General features: G+C 50.0%; 1 protein-coding gene across 3 annotated transcripts in view; it reads right to left on the bottom strand.

Annotated features, from left to right (window-relative positions):
- SLC6A12 (solute carrier family 6 member 12) overlaps nucleotides 1–16,776 on the bottom strand; it is a 32,005-nt gene extending 15,229 nt beyond the window's left edge. The window contains exons 1-6 of one of the 3 annotated variants that reach the window (XM_084528829.1): nucleotides 16,575–16,775; nucleotides 9,071–9,267; nucleotides 5,364–5,498; nucleotides 4,436–4,576; nucleotides 2,681–2,768; nucleotides 1,682–1,814 (exon numbers count right to left, since the gene is read on the bottom strand). In XM_084528829.1, coding sequence (XP_084384955.1) covers nucleotides 1,682–1,814; nucleotides 2,681–2,768; nucleotides 4,436–4,576; nucleotides 5,364–5,498; nucleotides 9,071–9,263 — 690 coding nt within the window. In that variant the 5' untranslated portion in view covers nucleotides 9,264–9,267; nucleotides 16,575–16,775. Of the gene's footprint in view, nucleotides 1–1,681; nucleotides 1,815–2,680; nucleotides 2,769–4,400; nucleotides 4,577–5,363; nucleotides 5,499–9,070; nucleotides 9,268–11,947; nucleotides 12,071–16,574 lie in introns of those variants that run through there. The other 2 variants (XM_084528830.1, XM_084528831.1) reach the window with 2 other exon arrangements.
- Nucleotides 16,777–17,051: the final 275 nt, after the last annotated feature.

The following is a 17,051-nucleotide window of genomic DNA, read 5'->3' as shown; positions in this document are numbered from 1 at the left end:
AAAGTACAAGGGTGGGCAAAATGCATGAAAGGAAAAGGGTTTTAATGAAAATGAGTCTTCATGGAGTTGAACACAATTATTTTCCAGAGGTCACCATTGTTTCTTTAAGCTCAGACTCCTTAAATCACAGAAGCACAAATACAAGGTCTGGAAGGGTTATCAGGTCAGTGCAGCCTGGCAGTCAACCACGGCGTCCTGTTTACTCTGCAACTGGTGAACAGAATTATGCACGTAGAGCTTCTGGTACCTCCCTACTGCCTATCCTACTACGCTGTCAGTGAGGAAAAAGTAGAAAGGAGCTGCATTTTTTGACAGTGCCCCTGCAAATTTCAATATGACTACCTGCAGAGGAGACAACTACCCTGTCTCGCCTGAGGCATGTCTCATGACTGAGAAACCCACCCTGTGTTACTGCATCATGCCCATAACATCTGGCTATTAAAAAGTAGGTCCTGTATCCCAAAACCTGTGATGGAAAAATCCCCTGTGGTCCCAGGAAAAGCATTACAGCTATTCACTGCACTCACTGTTTCCTCTCACCTTCTGGGCTGCCTGCTGAAACCAATTGGCCCAGCCAGCCCAAATGAACTTCTTCAGCCTTCTCCCACAGGGCAAGGCCATATCTCCAGAGGAGAGACTCGGTGGGGAGAGGTCTGAGAGCTCAGGGGAACCTGGGACAACTCGATGACACTTCCATGCACATCAAACAGCCTTTCAGACCCATCCCCTCAATATCAGAAGGGTATCTCTTGTGAAGAGGGCACTGTCATCTCCAGACCAGCTTACAAGGAGCATCAGAGATTTAAGATTTGATGCAGAGCACCCCCTTGCCCCACAGATGGGGAACCTGGCTCTTCCTCCTTCGGAAGTGGTGGAGAGCAGGTCCACATCAGCAAGAGGCACTGGCAGTCTAGGAGAAACCTAGCCAGCAGAGCAAGCTCTATTCTTGCCCTGTTAAAATAGGTGCCTTGTGTGGTTTGAAGGTGGGAAGGGGGATTTGACACTGAAACGTGGGTGTCCAGTACTACAGGGCATATCTGCCAATATTAGGGGTAGTGATTTGGAGGAAGAAGGCTGCTGAAAAAGATTGGTTCCCCTCCCTTTGTTCCTGAGACATCCCCTGGCCACCCACAGGACTCAACCCTTAGTTAATAACCCACCCATCCCACCACATCTCCAGGAAGAAAGGAGGTCCCAAACAAGTTGAGGCCATAGCAGCGTCCCTAACACCCACCCCAAGGCACACCACACTCATCCACCCCAAAAGGACAACCAGTTCACCTGATCTATGAGATCAACACCAGCAGGGCTCCAGCCTCACTAGCAGTATGCACAAAGTGACCTGCTGAGCCAAAACCCACAGGGCCGGGGAGAATAAAAGGAGAGCACAAAGACATCCCTCCCACCCCATTATTTTGCAGGATGAAGGAGCAGGAGAGATTCACGATCTATTCACTGAGATGGTTACAGGCGGAAGCTTGTCTATTTTGCTTAAGTGTTTAATTATTGCCAGGGATAGGAAGCTTAACGCTGAAGAAGACCTAGTCAAAAATGAGGTTTTAGGTTTGACCTTGGTGCTGTCACCTGCCTCTACTTCATGAAAAGGGGAAAGAGATTGGGAAAGAAATGTAAGATGGGTACAAGGAGGCTTATGGACCAGGAGGACAGTCTCTGTTCCTACTTTGCCTGTGGACTTGACCCCTTTCCAGATGCAGAAGTAGCAGATGATCCACGCCAGCAGGAGACACAGAGCCAGCTCCCAGCGCACAGTGCCCAGTTTGTGAATACTGTCCGTGAGCCCCAGGACTCGCTTCCTGCCGGTGTCCGGGGACAGGGAGAGAAACATTAACACCCCAGATCCCATTAATCCATACAGACCTCTGCCAAATTACCCCCATCAAGAGACTTAGCAGACTGTCCACAACACCTCACCTCTGTGCCCTGTGCTGGCTGCAAAGGACTAAGGGCACTCACCCCTCTCAGAGGTGCTTTAAGGGCCATAGATGAAAAAATCCCTGCTGAGGCTGAGCCTCTGGCACCCCCTCCCTTATGAGACCTTCTTCAGTTCAGTGAGAAGCAGCAGCATGGCTCTGTGGCCATTTCAGCCTCTCTGGGATGCAGCAAGGAGACCCTCTGGGACCCTGTCTGGCCTGATGCACGACCCCTCTTTCAGAGGTGTATTATGGCATGCAGAGGTGTTTTATGGCTTCCAGGCCCATAGTCAGACCTCCCTGAGCAGCCCGATGGACCTCTTTTCTTTGGCACCAATAAATACATGGACAGAAGAAGTGAAATGGCACTTCTGTCCCTTTCTGTTTCACTGTTCAGTCTGCTCTGGCCTCTCGTGCTTGCCTGCCAAGGACAGCCTGCAGCACCCAACGCAAGCACACCCTTACAGCAAGTCCTCATCCTCTTTTGGGGCTTCTTTTTCACCTGGGCACGTCAGTGCCAGAATGTGTGCACATTACTGCTCAGTGCAAGCAGCCTCTGGGGTGCGTCTAGTCCTCATGCCCCTGGGATCTGTGATGATCTCCTTGGCAGCTCCATGCATTGTGCTCCCCTGGGTCTGACCCATGGCATCTCACTTGGCCTTACTGGAAACCCCCCACCCTGGGGTATTCCTACAGCTTCAGCCTTTGGATGAGAGTGGAGCCTGAATCAAGGGAAAGTGATCACATACTCCCAAAACTCAACCACTGGGGAGGTGGCGTTCGCAGGCATGGTCCTGTTGTCCAAGCTGGATTTATTCAGAAAGTCCACACAGAGATCTACCAAAAGAAAAGGAAGCCAATGAGCCAGAGAAATTCTCCAAGGCTCCTCCATGAGGGATGCTCCTTCCCCTCTGCACCCTAACCCTCATGCTGACTGCACACAGACTCTTCACTCCATGCTATTGAGCATCTCATTAAACCCTTGTATCTCATTAAGCATCTCATAAAGGACTGGCTCTACCCAGCTGCAAGTTCCAGTCCAGGAGTAGCCAAAGAGAGGAAGGAGAGAGGGAAGGGGAGAGCAATTCCTAGCCAAAGGGAAAACAGATGGCTGCAAGATGTATATTATTGTGGGATAACCACTACAAGTAACCAGGATACAAAATCCCATTCACCTCCTGAACTACACATCACCTGCTATGCACACATACAGGTATATATTCACACATGCACCACAGCTGCCTTCGTGTCCTGCTAGCCCACCCCCAACCCTGTCACTTAGCGTAAAACTGCTAAAAACAGAGGACATGCCATGCATCCAAGAAATGCACCTCGTCATGCATTTGGCAAGCAAAAGATAATCCACAGGAAAACAGGAGAAGCCCAGCTGTGGCTGGGAAGCTTCTGCACGTGAAGCGAACATCTGTGGTTTCCTCACACCCAAACCATGCTGGGAGAGCTGAAGGAATCAGATCCTCTATTGACAAGGCTGCTTACCTCTCCTGGGATGCAGGGGCAGAGGAAGCTGTGAGTGAATGGCCCATAGGGCGGGGAAGTTTAACACATCACAGAAATGAATCATTACAGCCCAGAGAAAAAGGGAGGGAACTAAACTGCTGCAAAAGCCCTTTCCAGCTTGGCTTTGCACTGAAAACAAAACAACCTGTTCAACTTGGTTAAAAAAAAAAAAAAAAAAGGCCTATCAGGGCATCTGATCCATGAAGGTTGACTCACATCTACCCCATCTTCACAGCCCGAGTGCCTTGAACAAAACCAAAGCCAGGTTATCACTGCTGGTCACAGTTTTGTGAACTGTGGCCAGCACAATGAGGTTAATCCAGAAGAAGAGTGCCTTAGGAGTTTTGTTTTCCTGGTTCCTGCACTGGAAGACTTGTACTGGCAAATCCTCCACAAGGGCCTGGACCAACTCAGCCAAAAGCTGAGCATGTGAAGGAAAACAGTTTGGTATGTGACAGCAGCTGCTCCAGTAGCTCTGAAGTAGCAGGGTAGCATAAGGCAATTGTGAGATAAATTGTTGTGCCAAAGCTAATGAAATGCTCCTGCGTTGTGAGGAGGACACTAGATTCGTTTAAAAACCCTCCTGACCCACCTCTCTCACTTTCAAGAAAATGTGGGTTTTTCAGTGAAATCTCAATGACCAAAATATCTCCATGCAGAAACAGTTTTGTCCCCTACTGCTAAACACAGGGACGGACCTGTCACTCCTGGCAGCTGCCCAAGGTGAATGACGACAGCTGCCTTCGCTGGAGTCCCTGACCACAGAGCACCTCATGAGACCTCTGGGCACCTCTCTGTGACACCCATATTACAACTACAAAGCAATGCAGGAAACCATGACATTCATCTACAGCTAAAACATTTTTTAGACAAATAAAAAACATTTTCTACAAAATCCAGATAATGTGGGGGAATTGGGAAGGGGAGTCAGCTTGAAAGGCAAGTTTGCACCTGCTCCACCAGAAGCCATCCATAGGAAAGTGTACCTGAGTTCCAGGGGTTATTGCAGCTGGCCCACGGCAGCACTGAGGTGAAGGAGCTGAAGAGGTAGAAGAGTGCCCAGGACAGGATGATGATGTAGTAGATGTTCAGATAGGACTCAATGACTTGTGCGGAATATCCAAGTCCTGTGAAGGAAAGCAAAGGCTTTTGAGACAGATGCCAACCAGCTACATGTCGAGCTTAGCCCCAGAAAAGACATAGTCCATGCTGTGGTAAGAAGGGCACAATGCCAACCACATGGGTCCCTAGAGAGCAGGATCAGACCTACTTCTGGGAAAGGGAAAGGATTATATGACTGTGCATGAAGGCAGGAAACGTTGTTGGTAACTCTAAAACAGCTCTATGGTGGAACAGAGGAGAAAACCTTTCACTGTCAAGAAAACATTTTTGTAGTACTAATGTGTTACTGTATTGCACTGTGTCTCCTGCAGGAAAACCAGCTGTAGCCCTGAAAGTGAAGAAATGCAGGTGAGTTCCTTCCTTCTGGAAAGACTCAGGGAAAAAGGGTTCATAGTGCTGATGCACATCATTCATAAAGCGTGGAGTTGGGGCAAAAGTGCAGATACTGCTGAGCTATGGCCTCAGGTCCTGCTTAGGCCTATCACTCACTGGGACACCAGAAAATTCATTGGGTCAGAAAGCCCAAATTCGCCTGTTTAAAACTGGTTGTCAGCACTGAGCCAGCACCACTTGCCCGCAGTCACCTACAGGAGTTGTGGTATTGCTGCCCTGCACAGGCACCAGGAGAGAAAATGAGGCTGGTATAGAGAGGATGGGAGGGGAAAATAAATTAAAAAAAGAAAAAATAATAAAATAAGAAGGAGAAGAACCAGAATAAGAAGATTTCCAAAAGAGGCTCTGAGTCACTACCTGCCAGAAAATGCTGCCAGCAATTCCTGCAACTTGACTCACCTTCGAAGATGGGACAGATCTTCCTCCAGGCAGTCACCCCTCCCTGGCTGGTGTACTGCCCCAGCGCCGTCTCCAGGAGGAACAGGGGGATCCCGCAGGTGAAGAGGAAGATGAGGTAGGGGATGAGGAAGGCTCCTGCAGAGATGGGTGAGATGCTGCCTCAGGAACCTCTGTAAAATCTTACCCCACACACACCCCTTGCCAGGTACCTGTGGCCACAGTTGGAATCGTCTAGATAAACACAAATATTTCTCTGAATTAACTGCGTGGCCCGTGCAAAAGAGCAAGGTCTCTAACTCCCTCATTTCTTGGAAAAATGACCTGTCTTGTGCTACTGCGGTACTTTGGTGTTTGGTATTGGCCAGAACCCAGAGGTAGGGAGTAGTCGGGTGAGGAGAAGGGAAAAGACCACGCTGGAGGAGTTGTCCCTGTCGTCACTCCCCCACCTCCTGCTGGCTTTCAGCAGGAGCCAGGTAAAGCAGAAGGAGCCCTCGTTTCACATAACCACATTAGTTATGCCTGTCCCGGGAGTCACAGCAAAACTCCCACTTGCCCAGAGGATACGAACCTGGGGGATGGTGACATTTCCTGGTAAATAATAAATTTGCTGGGGTATAGATTTGCTTGAGACAAATTTCACATCAAATTTGACAAGTAGCTTGCACTGAAAGGATGGAAGTAGGGGGATGGCTAAAGAGCATTTTTCCATCATTTTCAAAATGAAAAAGTTTAACTTCTCTCTTCAATTTTTCATTACAATATAGAGAAACAGCTCAAGAGAAATTGGCCTGAAATGACCCTTGGATTAACTCTTGATGTAACGGAGAGAGAGCAGTTGTTTTCCCAGAAACAAAAGCCAACAAAATCACTGCAGCAAAAAAAAAGACTAAAATAATATTAATAAAATAATAATTAATAATAATAATTAATAATTATTATTATTGTTATTTATTGTTGTTATTATTATTATTATGCTATGCTCAACTTTTTTTTTCCTTTTTCCTCTTCTTTTTGGTTACGCTGCCACCAGCACTTTTGTTGTTCTGCTCAAAACTGCTCCTGAGATCTCAGTCTCTCTGCTTTCTTCCCTTCTGTCATCTCTCAGACTTTCTCCCCATCATTCTCCCACCCCCAGTGCCTGGGGAGCAGCGCTGGTATGGGCAGCAGAGAGGAGGGCCCTTTCCTCAGCAGGACCAGGCTTTGTCCCCAGGCCCACTCCTCCCCTGCCAGCACAGCCATTCATGCTGAAATTCCTTCCCATGAAGGATAATTAGCAATTAGGAACGTTTCCTCTTGTTTTTAAGCCAGCAATGTTACAATAACAAGCAACATCCAGATTTCCCCTAAACACAGCTGTGCCGTAGCTGCATGGGACCTGGGGCTGGAGGCAGGGAGGCCAGCTCACAGCTTCCACCCAGGTTTGCAGAGCAGGGAGTGGGAACTGCCTGTGATAAACCAGGGGCAGCTGCTCCTGCGATGTTACAAGGCATCTGCATGCCAAATCTACAAGACAGCTTTATTATCCTGCACATGGACGAGCCCTTCAGCAGGGCCCGGACCCTCTCCTCTCATACTGTGTCTCAGAACCTGATCCACTTTGGTCTCTGAGCAATGAGGGTCTTCTCACACCTCTGTTGTCTTGTCTCCGTTAACATTGCCAGGGTTGTTGCCAGCTAAAACTCAGGTTGCAATCTCTTCCCCAGCTTTCTGCTCCACTGGAGGAGGCTCAACCCTGACTGAAGCCCCCAGAAATGAGCCCTCTTTCCTTATGAGTCTACGACTCCATAATGCTGAGCAATTAGATCAAACCTGAAAATGAAACCAGACACTTGGTTGCTTAACAAAAAGGTAGCACAACTGCTTTTATGGCATCTGTCTTTACAGCTTTATAACTGTTTCACTGCACCTGAAGGTGGAGAAAGGTGACAGGATGCCATTCTCCAGTTTGGGAGCGGTGGAGCAGTTATAGATAGCAAATGCCTTTTTTTGCAACAACTTGAAGGACTTTACCAATGGTGAGAATATCTTTTAGTGGCTTGGGAAAGACTGTGTATCATCCCACACTAGTTTGTTGGCCAACTAGTTCTCTGGAGCACCAGAGAGAGAAATACGCCTTCTGTTTTCTGCAATGGCAGTGTGTGAGTTGGGAGGGAAAGACTCTCCCATCCCAATCTTTCCCAAGCCTAGCCTTGATGACCTCTGAATGTCAGCATTAGATATTCCAGAGTAGTTTAATTTAAATATATATATATATATATATCATATGGACATCTAATATGAACAAAGTAGCCTTTCCACACTAATTAACATAGAAGTTGCAAGGACTACTGAACCAGATGCCATAGGCACGCACTATGCAAAGATATCATCTGAGCCCAGGGAGACTTTTCCATGCAAAAAACATTTCTCTCAAGGCATCACTGCAGAATGGGCTGTTCAATGAGGTGCAACACCAGTGTTTACTCTCCTGTGCCATTCCGACTTGCTTTTGTTGCCCACAGTGCCTGTCATCAAAACCTCAGAGAGGGAGACTGGAGGACCTGCTAAAAAACGTCCCAGGTTCACGTAAAAACTTTTTTAATTTTCTTAAACCATCTTCCTATCCAACCCCCATTTGGCTCAGAGGAGACATTGTATTGACTCCAGCTTGATTTGGAAAAACTCCAGTAACAGCGCAGGGGACAGGAATTTGGTAGTCCTGGGCTGAACAACAGCTGAGTCAGTAATCCACTGGTGACAGCTCACAGCACCTTGGGAAAGAAGGGCCTTTGTGACATGGCCCGCAGGGAAAAGATGCTTAAAGGAGGGGGAACGGGCTAAGAAAAATTGGTGACAGTCTGTTATTCCCTTCCTACTTCCCAGTTACATTATAATGTTTAACCACACAATGATTTTATTGCATTGTTATTATGAAAGGGGTAGTGACACATGAAAGAAATAAAAAAAAAATGGGGAAGAGGAACAGATTCTTCCTGGGAATAAATTTCCCTTCTGTGGTTTGACAACCAGGAGAGCTGCTCCTCGGGAAGAGGCATTAGTGTCCTTCTTCCCATCCTCTGCGAAAATCCTTCCCTTCAGCTGTGGTTATCTGGTCCCCTTTGTTGCTTCTGGAGCCAACTGAGTTACACTGACACAATAAAACACTGTGTTTCCCTCATAACCACAGGGCAGCCAGCACAGTGAGAGGAGCTGGTGGGAGATAAGTGCCCTGGAGATGGAAGCAGGCTCCCAGGTGCCAGGAAGGCAGTACCAGGCTTTGGCAAGTATACCAGCACCACCAGAGCCTTTCTTCCTCCACAGCAAGGGCCCAAGAGAGGTTGGGGTGGCAGACAGGGTGGGAAAGGGACTGATGTAGAAGGAGGTTGCTGCTGGTTTTCTGAACCCTCACACCTTTCTGGTCATTTCAGGAGATAATCTGTGTCTCTAAATGCCCAAGAGCCTTGAAGAGTTACAGGAAGGGCTTCCCTAAAAGACCAATCTGTCATCCAAAGCTGGGAGAGCTGCTTTGAGAGCCAGAACCCAGCGGGGAGCTGGATTCACCTCCCAGTGCTGCTCAGCTCCTGGCTTTGGCAGCAGCCAACTTGCTGGAGGAGCCACTAAGGGATTGCATATGGGGGCACAAAATGTGTAGGAGAAATAGATCCGGACACGAGTGTGTCTTGCAGTGCCCACAGACCAAGAACAATTGATGCATGCTGCGAACTTACCACCACCGTTCTTGTAGCAGAGGTAGGGGAACCTCCACACGTTGCCCAGACCAATGATCTCCCCGGCCACAGACAGCACAAACTCCATTTTGCTGCTCCACTGGCCTCGCTCTTCCATTTGCTCCTTTTTTATCTCTTCGGGAGCTGCAATGGCCCCATTGGGCCCTGCCTCCTTTGCTGCAGCTCTTGTCATGGCTCTGTGGGACAAAAGAGAAATAGTGCACGGGATGCAGGGAGCTGCTGTGGGACCTGCTGCTGGGAGGAAGAGGGAGGGGACCAGCAATCACGATGGATCTGTCCCTGCTATCACCGTGGGGTTCCCCTCATCCTTTGGAAAATGGCTGATTTGGCATCAGCAAGAAGCATTTTCCCTGGGACAAAAATCCTGTGTTGAAGGGACAGGGGAAGGGTCTCTGGTCTTCCCCATGTGTATTATACAGCAACTGCCTCTGAACAGGCTCCTGGAGTGGCTGCAGAGGGCAGGACAGGAATGTTAAGGATTAATAGCCCGACTAAGGGTGACCTATCATCTTGTTTCAGCACATTGCCAGAAGTGCCGTCTTCAGACCCCTGGCCACCACATTACATGACAGTGCAGCCTGCCACCTGAGCAAAATGCACGTGTACTTATTTGACCTGGGCTCCTTTCGGTAACAGGCACAAGCAACAAACCTCCACCTCTTTGCCCAGTCCTACAAGAAAAAAAAAAAAGGAAACAACACCCCTGAGATTAGCAAAAAGGCCTCATCCTTGCGAGGTGCTTCTGGTCTGGGCAGGGATGTACTAAGCTTAGACCATCTGTGGAGGTCTTTAGAAGACGTTTAGATGTAGAGCTCAGTGATATGGTTTAGTGGAGGACTGGTTAGTGTTAGGTCAGAGGTTGGGCTTGGTGATCTTAGAGGTCTCTTCCAACCTAGGTGATTCTGTGCTTCTGTGACAAGCTCAGTTCCTGCAATGAAAAGGTTAGTAGGGAAAAGCCCAGATGTGGAAGCACGGAGCAAATCCTCTGTCTGAGGAGCACACTGAATGTGGCTGGGCCTGTGAGGTGCTTCCTGTGCAGAAGGAAGACATTCCCCAGCCTATACTGAACCACGAATTATGCTTCTTGTCATCCTAACTAAGCAAGTTAGTGGTTGCTAGTTGCAAGATATAATTTTGTATCATATAAAGAGTCCTTTTAAGTGGCTAGTCAATCTAAATCTAGCCAAAACTCACTCCGGCCAGACCAAAACTTCTTGTTGACAACATTTTACATTGATCTGCTGAAGCCGAAGTGTAAAGACAGGAAGCTCCTGACTTAGCTACAAGAATATCCCTCAAAAGCTTGCTCTAATGAGCTACCTCATGTAAGGATGCACGTGAGAGTCCAGCTGGAAAGCACAGACCTAGCACAAGGAGGATAGATGATGAACGGTGCCAGGGAGCTCCGAACTGTAGCTGCCTCTGGCTGGTGGCATCGCTGAGCAGAAGTTAGCCTTTGGAGGCCTGACTGCTGTCAGCAAGGGATAGATGTTCCCATGCTGGGATTAGGAAGCTACACTGGAAATAAATCTCTCCAAAGCAGCAACATCCCTGTTAAAGACTTCCATTGCCACCAGCTGTGAGTGCAAGAAAACTGGGGCTTTGTCTCTTCACATTAGCTTGCTGTTGGTTTGATAGGTATTTTAATAGCACATCTATAGTTTCCTCTGCGCATCCTAAGGGGACATCCCCATTACCAGGGAGCAGCAGGGACAAGAATCCACGTCACTCACACTGCTTAACCCTTCCTCTGCCCCTGGGTCTCCTCAGAACCACTGCAGTGAGCTCTGTCCCAGGAGAAGTCCAGGCATGGGTCTAGGGGTAGCTCAGCCCAGGGACTGAATGAGCAATACCTCACCACGCTTGACTTCCTCCATGTTATAGGACCTCTGAACTTATGCAACAATCTTTGGCACCCTCAGATGGGACTAGGACACCATTCTCTCCCTCCAAAGGGGCCATGTTTGCACTTGCTCCACACCAGACAGCATCGTTATCAGCATCTCATTTGTGTCTGTAAGGTGCTCGGTGCAAATTGAATGATTTTCTAAATGCTAACCCGCTGGATATATCAGGCCCTGGGGCAGAGAAAGACACTTGCACATGAAAAGACCACTTTCAGTAAATGTTCACAGCAAAGCAAGCAGCTTTTGGCAGAAGGTGTGCTTCCTGCCTGTCATCCAAGCAAAGAAAAGAAACCAGACCTCGCACTGCAATCCACCAATTGCTCTCTAAGTGCCCAGGTCTTTGTTTCCCCCTTTCCCTTAGTGCTGATGACCCCATCCTATTCCCTTTGACAGCAGCAGCACGTTTCCATAGGCTCTGAGCACAGGTGGCTGAATCTCACGCAAGGCATTAACATTGCCTTCAGTAAGAGGAGCTGCGGCAAGAGCAGGGGAGCATAAAGCATGGAGGAGGGCAGCCAGGGGTCAATGAAAACCATTTTCCTGGCTATAAAGGTGCATGTTCTAAAAAAGAAAAAAAGAAACAGAAAGGTTCTGTTCCTCTGTTAAATCTGAAAGACTTTTTTTAGAGTTATTTCCAATAAAATGTTATATATAGGGCACTACTATTGCAGGCACCACCGCTTCAAGAGCCAAATGTAGATGCACCGAGGCACTAAGGGAGCAACCTCCCTTCTTTCCCCAGCCCTTTATGCTCTATATGTCAGAAAGTACCTATCTACAGGTATGGCCTGCACTGCCCCAATCCCACCAGGTCCTACAGCACATGTGGATCTGCACTTGAGTGGGATGCTGGGTCAGCCCTCTGGCCTCCAGCCCCACATTTAAAGAGGTCTGGGCATGAGCACCAAATGCTGCCTGGTGCAGAGCTCGCGGGGCATCAACAGCTCACCAGCACGGCGGTGCTCTCGGCCCCAGCTTTGCCCCCTCCAGTCAGCTTTCCTGCCGGGCTGGGTGGGGAGGTGGAAGGACCAGGTCCTGCTGCCAGTCTTTTCTCAGCCCCTGCAAGGAGCCCGCCTGCTGCACGGCCTGCCAGCTGGCTAATCAGTTCATTCAGATGCTGCAGCACAGCCTCCTCGTCTCTGAGAGGAGCAGAGCTCCACGCGCTGTCAAATGGGAGAGAAAAAATAACTCGTACTTAATGAAACGTGTTTGATCTGTCACAGTCCTTGGCACGTTCCAATTTGCTGCAGTCCAGGGCACATTATCAAGCACAATGGTGCTTAAGTCTGGGCTTATTGAGGATGTCATGAGAAGCTGACAGGAGAGGACTTAGCTAATTCTCTGCTTTTATTCTTTTAATGCAAGGAGGATCCAAGAGCCAGCCTATTTCTGCTAATATTTGTGTTTTTCCTGTTTTTGTGTTAGGCCTGTCTCACACAGGGCAGAGGGAGAGCACACTCAGACCTCCTCTCACCCATTCCAGGCAGCGAGTGCCTCGGGATGTCTGGAGCAGGGCTGGGACTCTGTGCCCAGCCCCGGGCTCCACACCAGGCCAACACAAAGCCAGAAGCTTGGGCACTGGCTGGGAAAACACAGACCGGAGAGGGAGATCCTGTGCTGGTGGATTTATGTTCCTATTTTAAACCGTGTACAGGTGGTAGATTAAACCAGAGCCTAAAATCTGGGCCCTCTGTGGCATGAGCTCCAGCTTCTCCCCTCCCAGGCAAAGCAGGACACAGCATTACACCTCTCCATTATCTCCCTCCTCTGCATTGCCCGCTGTTTCTCTGAGAAAGCCTATTCACACACCTCCTGCCTCTTTTCCTGAATGTCTGCTCCTACTGTGCTCCTGCCCTATACGTTCTCAGGCCAGATGGGGACTCAGATAACTTCTTGTTTCCAGCTAGGAACAATCTGAATCTCCCACAGCAGCCCAGCCACCCGCCGTGTTACATCCTCCCCAACACGCAGGCATTTTCATCTCCCTTTCGATTCTCTTGTCCTTAACACACAAGTTTGGAGAAAAAACTTTGCCTCTCACTGCCTGCCTGTGATTTTACTGCTCTCCCTTTACCAAAATTTGGAGAAAAATCCTCTTAATTCTCAGCCTATTTTTTCCTCTGCTATAAAGCTCTTCCCATGGCTAAAATGCCATCCTGACCCTCTCCTGGACCCATTCAGCCACCACCTCCATCTTCTGTCCTCAGCTCTCTCAGACCTCACCAATTTCTTTCAGAGGTGCCTTGCTTTATTTTCATCCCTCAGTGCTTTGAGAAGCCTGGAGTACCCCTGGCAGACATGACCTGTCCTCTTCCCACAGAGGAGAGAGGGCTTCCCTTCCACCCAGAGCAACAGGCTTGGTGCATGCAGGCAGCCCAATTTTTTCTCCACAAGATTTAATGCTGCAAAAATAAGAACCCACCTGGAGTCTAAAAAAAAGGCAGGCAGTCATAAACAAGTCCCTTCCTCAGTAGCTGATGGAGGTAGCCCTGTCTGTCCATGGTCACAAGTTTTGGGCCGTGTTGTCCTGCACCTACCAGCATGGGATCCATCAGGTATGGCCACCCAAGGCAAGCAAGGCCAAAGACACACCTGAAGCACTGTGGATGCTCACCTCTTCAGTGCAACATGCCAAAAGCATGATGCAGGAGATAAACATTTATTGGCTTCCCTTGGGAGCAGGCTATCATTAAAGGGAGGAGGCAGGAACTGGAAAGAGAGAAGAATGAAATGTCTTTTGAAAGCAAAATGTGGTGGCACCTCAACCACTCCTAGGGCAAGAAGGGCTTATTGAGGGCTGCTCATATGAGATGAGGAACAAGAGAAAGAAGCTGCTTGGGTTTCTGTTGCAGGAGAAAGAAGCCATCAGAGACTCTCCTGAAGCTTTTCTTCCCCCAAGCCTAGTGCCATCACACAGGAGCTCCTACCACTGGGTAGCTAACGCCGTCTGTTTGACCTCTTCTGCTCTTTTATCTCAAGGCAAATGAGAGGAGGAAGATCTTATGTGCAAACAATGAAACAGCAATTGAGACATTGCTAACAAGCACTAGATAACGCTTACCAGATGACACACAACTTAAAGCACCTTTGGACACTCGTAGGGGTTGCCTGAGCTGCAGGAGGAGGAATTGCAGGCGATGCTGCAGACAGCTGCATTGCATTTGTGCTTCTTGGGTTTGTTGTGGAACGAGAAGCAGCCAAGCACAGAAACTGCAGTCTGAGGTGGGGAGGGAGGAATCAGAAAGAAGGAAGGCTAGGTTGCGTTACACAAGGAGGAGCAGGAGGATGCAGAAAATTCACTGGTTGCACGATACGAGCTGGCAGCTGGTCAGCAGCCGAAAGCCTGCATCGCATTTTGATGGCAGGAGGAGGGAGCAGGGACAGAAAGTCAGGGCTCTGTGAGGAGAAGCAGAGCCAGGGCACAGCTGAGGGAACAAACCCAGCTGGATTAGTGCATGAGGGCTGCTGCTGGAGTAGGTCGTATCTGCAAGATGGACAGGAAAATATTAGCAGTAAGTGCTTCCCAGACAGTCTGAGAGCAGTGACATGAATAGGGACAGCTGCTCACAAACCCAAACACTGCTGGGGCATTGCTCACTGCAGCTGCAAGAAGAAGGGCAAGGAAAGGTGTAGCAAGAGAAAAAAATGATCAGCTCCAGGACAGCAGTCAGAATTAAAATGCCTTGCTTTTCAAGCTGTTGAAAGCTAGCTGCCTTCTTTACAACTTTTAATCAAATTGCAGGTTGTGTGGGCTACGGGGCATTCTCAAAGCATCTGTTCAACAAGGTTCATAGGGCACAGGAGGCTGCCACAAGGCTCAGACCCTGCTTCCATTCCCTCCAGTGTGAAACCAGGGCCACGCTCCTGCAGTTGGCGAGTTTGCTGCTTACTGACACCGGCAAGAGTGAGATGAGGAGCGACTGCGGGTATGCTAACAACATGTACATCCGTGATGCAAGCTGCGAGGAGTATGAGCATTGCCCTTCACAGAGCACAGCCCCAGATCAGGAAGCACAAAATGGCTCCTGCCCGGCCCTCTGTTACCAGAGCCTGCCCAGCACCCAGCAGAGGCTGGACCTGTTGCCCGCATCCCATCCCTTGCTAAAAGCAGCATAGGCTGTTGTTCTCCCTGCTGGCTTAGTCTCCCGATGCCCGTGGTTCACTGTCCCTGCTGTAGAGGACAGATATAGAGGTTGTTTTGTACGTAGCCTAGAAAAAACTCAAGACTAACCAATGAAGTCCATAAATAGGATGTAAACGTGTTCAGAAACCATTCTCTGCCTTCACACTGAATCAAATACACCTGAGACCTTTGCTTAGCTTATACCTTGGCCGTACCCACTGCCCGGTAGCACAAGACCCCATAGTATGCAACCAGAGCAGGATCAGGAGCAGGAGGCAGTGACCTGATGTGCAGGCTGGGGGGGACCCCACAGGGATAGGACACAGTCCTGGGCAATGGAAACGGAGCCCTGCAGCCACCTCACCAGGGCTGCAAATTTGGGGAGCATGCCCAAATGCAGTTGTGCATGAAAACCCTAACCTCTGCAGCACCTAAAATCTGAGCCTTGTAGACTCAGGACAGGCACAACACACAAAATCAGGGCAGGCAGAGAGGAGGTTGCTGGCTGTGACTTCGAGGGCTCTGTGCCCCACTGCCAGCAGTGCCTGCGGCAGTGCATGTGTACGTGCATCCTACCCACCCATTGCCACGGCATCCTGCGCCTGCAAGAGGAGATGTGCCTGCTCCTCACCGCAGGGCACCACACCTTTCCTGTGGGCTTGGTGCCCTGCCCAGGAGCACTGGCAGGCAGGGACAAGGCACGGGATTCATCAGCCAGCCCTCGGCGAGGACTGCATCTGTGCCCGTGAGTCCAGCAATGCTGGGCTCTTGCAGAGCTGCAGAGGTCAGGTCCAAAGTTCAGCCTCTCCTATCAGCGGCTGTCAAAGAGGAAGAAGCGGGGCAATAACATTTCCAATGACATTGCATGAAAGCCCTGATTAGCAGTGATTACTTTAAAAGCACTGTTGATTTAAGGAGATGTGGGTCAGGTGTTATGAAACCCCCTTGCGCTCTGCCTGGGTTTGTTCACAAACACACCCGCCGATGCCCAGAGTTTAGCACATGCACAGACTGTGCCTTCTCCGTGCCCTCCCTTTCTTCACCCCGAACCAGGAACAGACGTGGGGACACCCAGAGCAGGAAGAACCAGCAGCACACTGCCGAACACACCTCCAGGAACCGCAGCCCCAAATCCATGTGCCAGTAGAGGGCCAGCACCTCTGCAGGGCAGGATGGGGGGAGAGGACGTCTCTGTTTCCTGCTTGCCCTAGCACCTTTCCTCCCATATTTACCCGCACCCAGCCATCGCTGCCCTCCATCCCCATCTCTGCCCTGCTCTCTTCTCAGCCTGAGGACTCCTCTTGCTCTGCTGCAGCCTCCAGTGCCTCTTCCCTGGGCTGCTCCAAGCTGGTTATTTCTCACCCTCTCTCCCTTTGCGTGGTGCTGGAAGCTCTCCCCCGGCAGGGTTGGACAGGAGACACCGGCACAGCCACCAGACCTGCACCCAGCTCACCTGCACCCGGTGAGCTCTGCCGGGCAAGCCCGTCCCGTCCCACCGGCGTCCAGGCAGAGAATCCACTGGCAGCCAAAGAGATACAGCAAGAGTTAAGGCCAAAACTCCCCTCTCTCCTCCTCCTGTCCCTCCCCTTCCACCAGCTCCCCCAGCACACTGCCACCCAGCTGGCAGGTGGGTGGCAGGGCGGTAGCAAGGGAGGTGCAGTGGGGAGGGAGAACTTTCTCCCCGGCTCCCTTACCACATACCTCCCCAGCCCTTGAACTGTGGCCCCAACAGGGAAGCAAGAATAGAAAGCAGCCATAGTCGGGCAGGGCAAAGGCCCCAGGTTCGCAGAGCTCAGCCGCAGCCACCCGTGGGTGGCTCTGGGGCCTTGGAGAGGTGGCAGCAGGGTGCTGTGCCCCAACAGACCCCATGGCAGGACCCCGCCTCTGCATCCATCTCAGTGCTTCTCGTGAGCAGTACCAGCAGCAGGCA

The sequence above is a fragment of the Aythya ferina genome, assembly GCF_964211825.1.
Source record: "Aythya ferina genome assembly, chromosome: 1".
Lineage (NCBI taxonomy): Eukaryota > Metazoa > Chordata > Aves > Anseriformes > Anatidae > Aythya > Aythya ferina.
The sequence above is the reverse complement of the archived record's forward strand: the minus strand, read 5'-3'. Positions and strand labels throughout refer to the sequence as shown.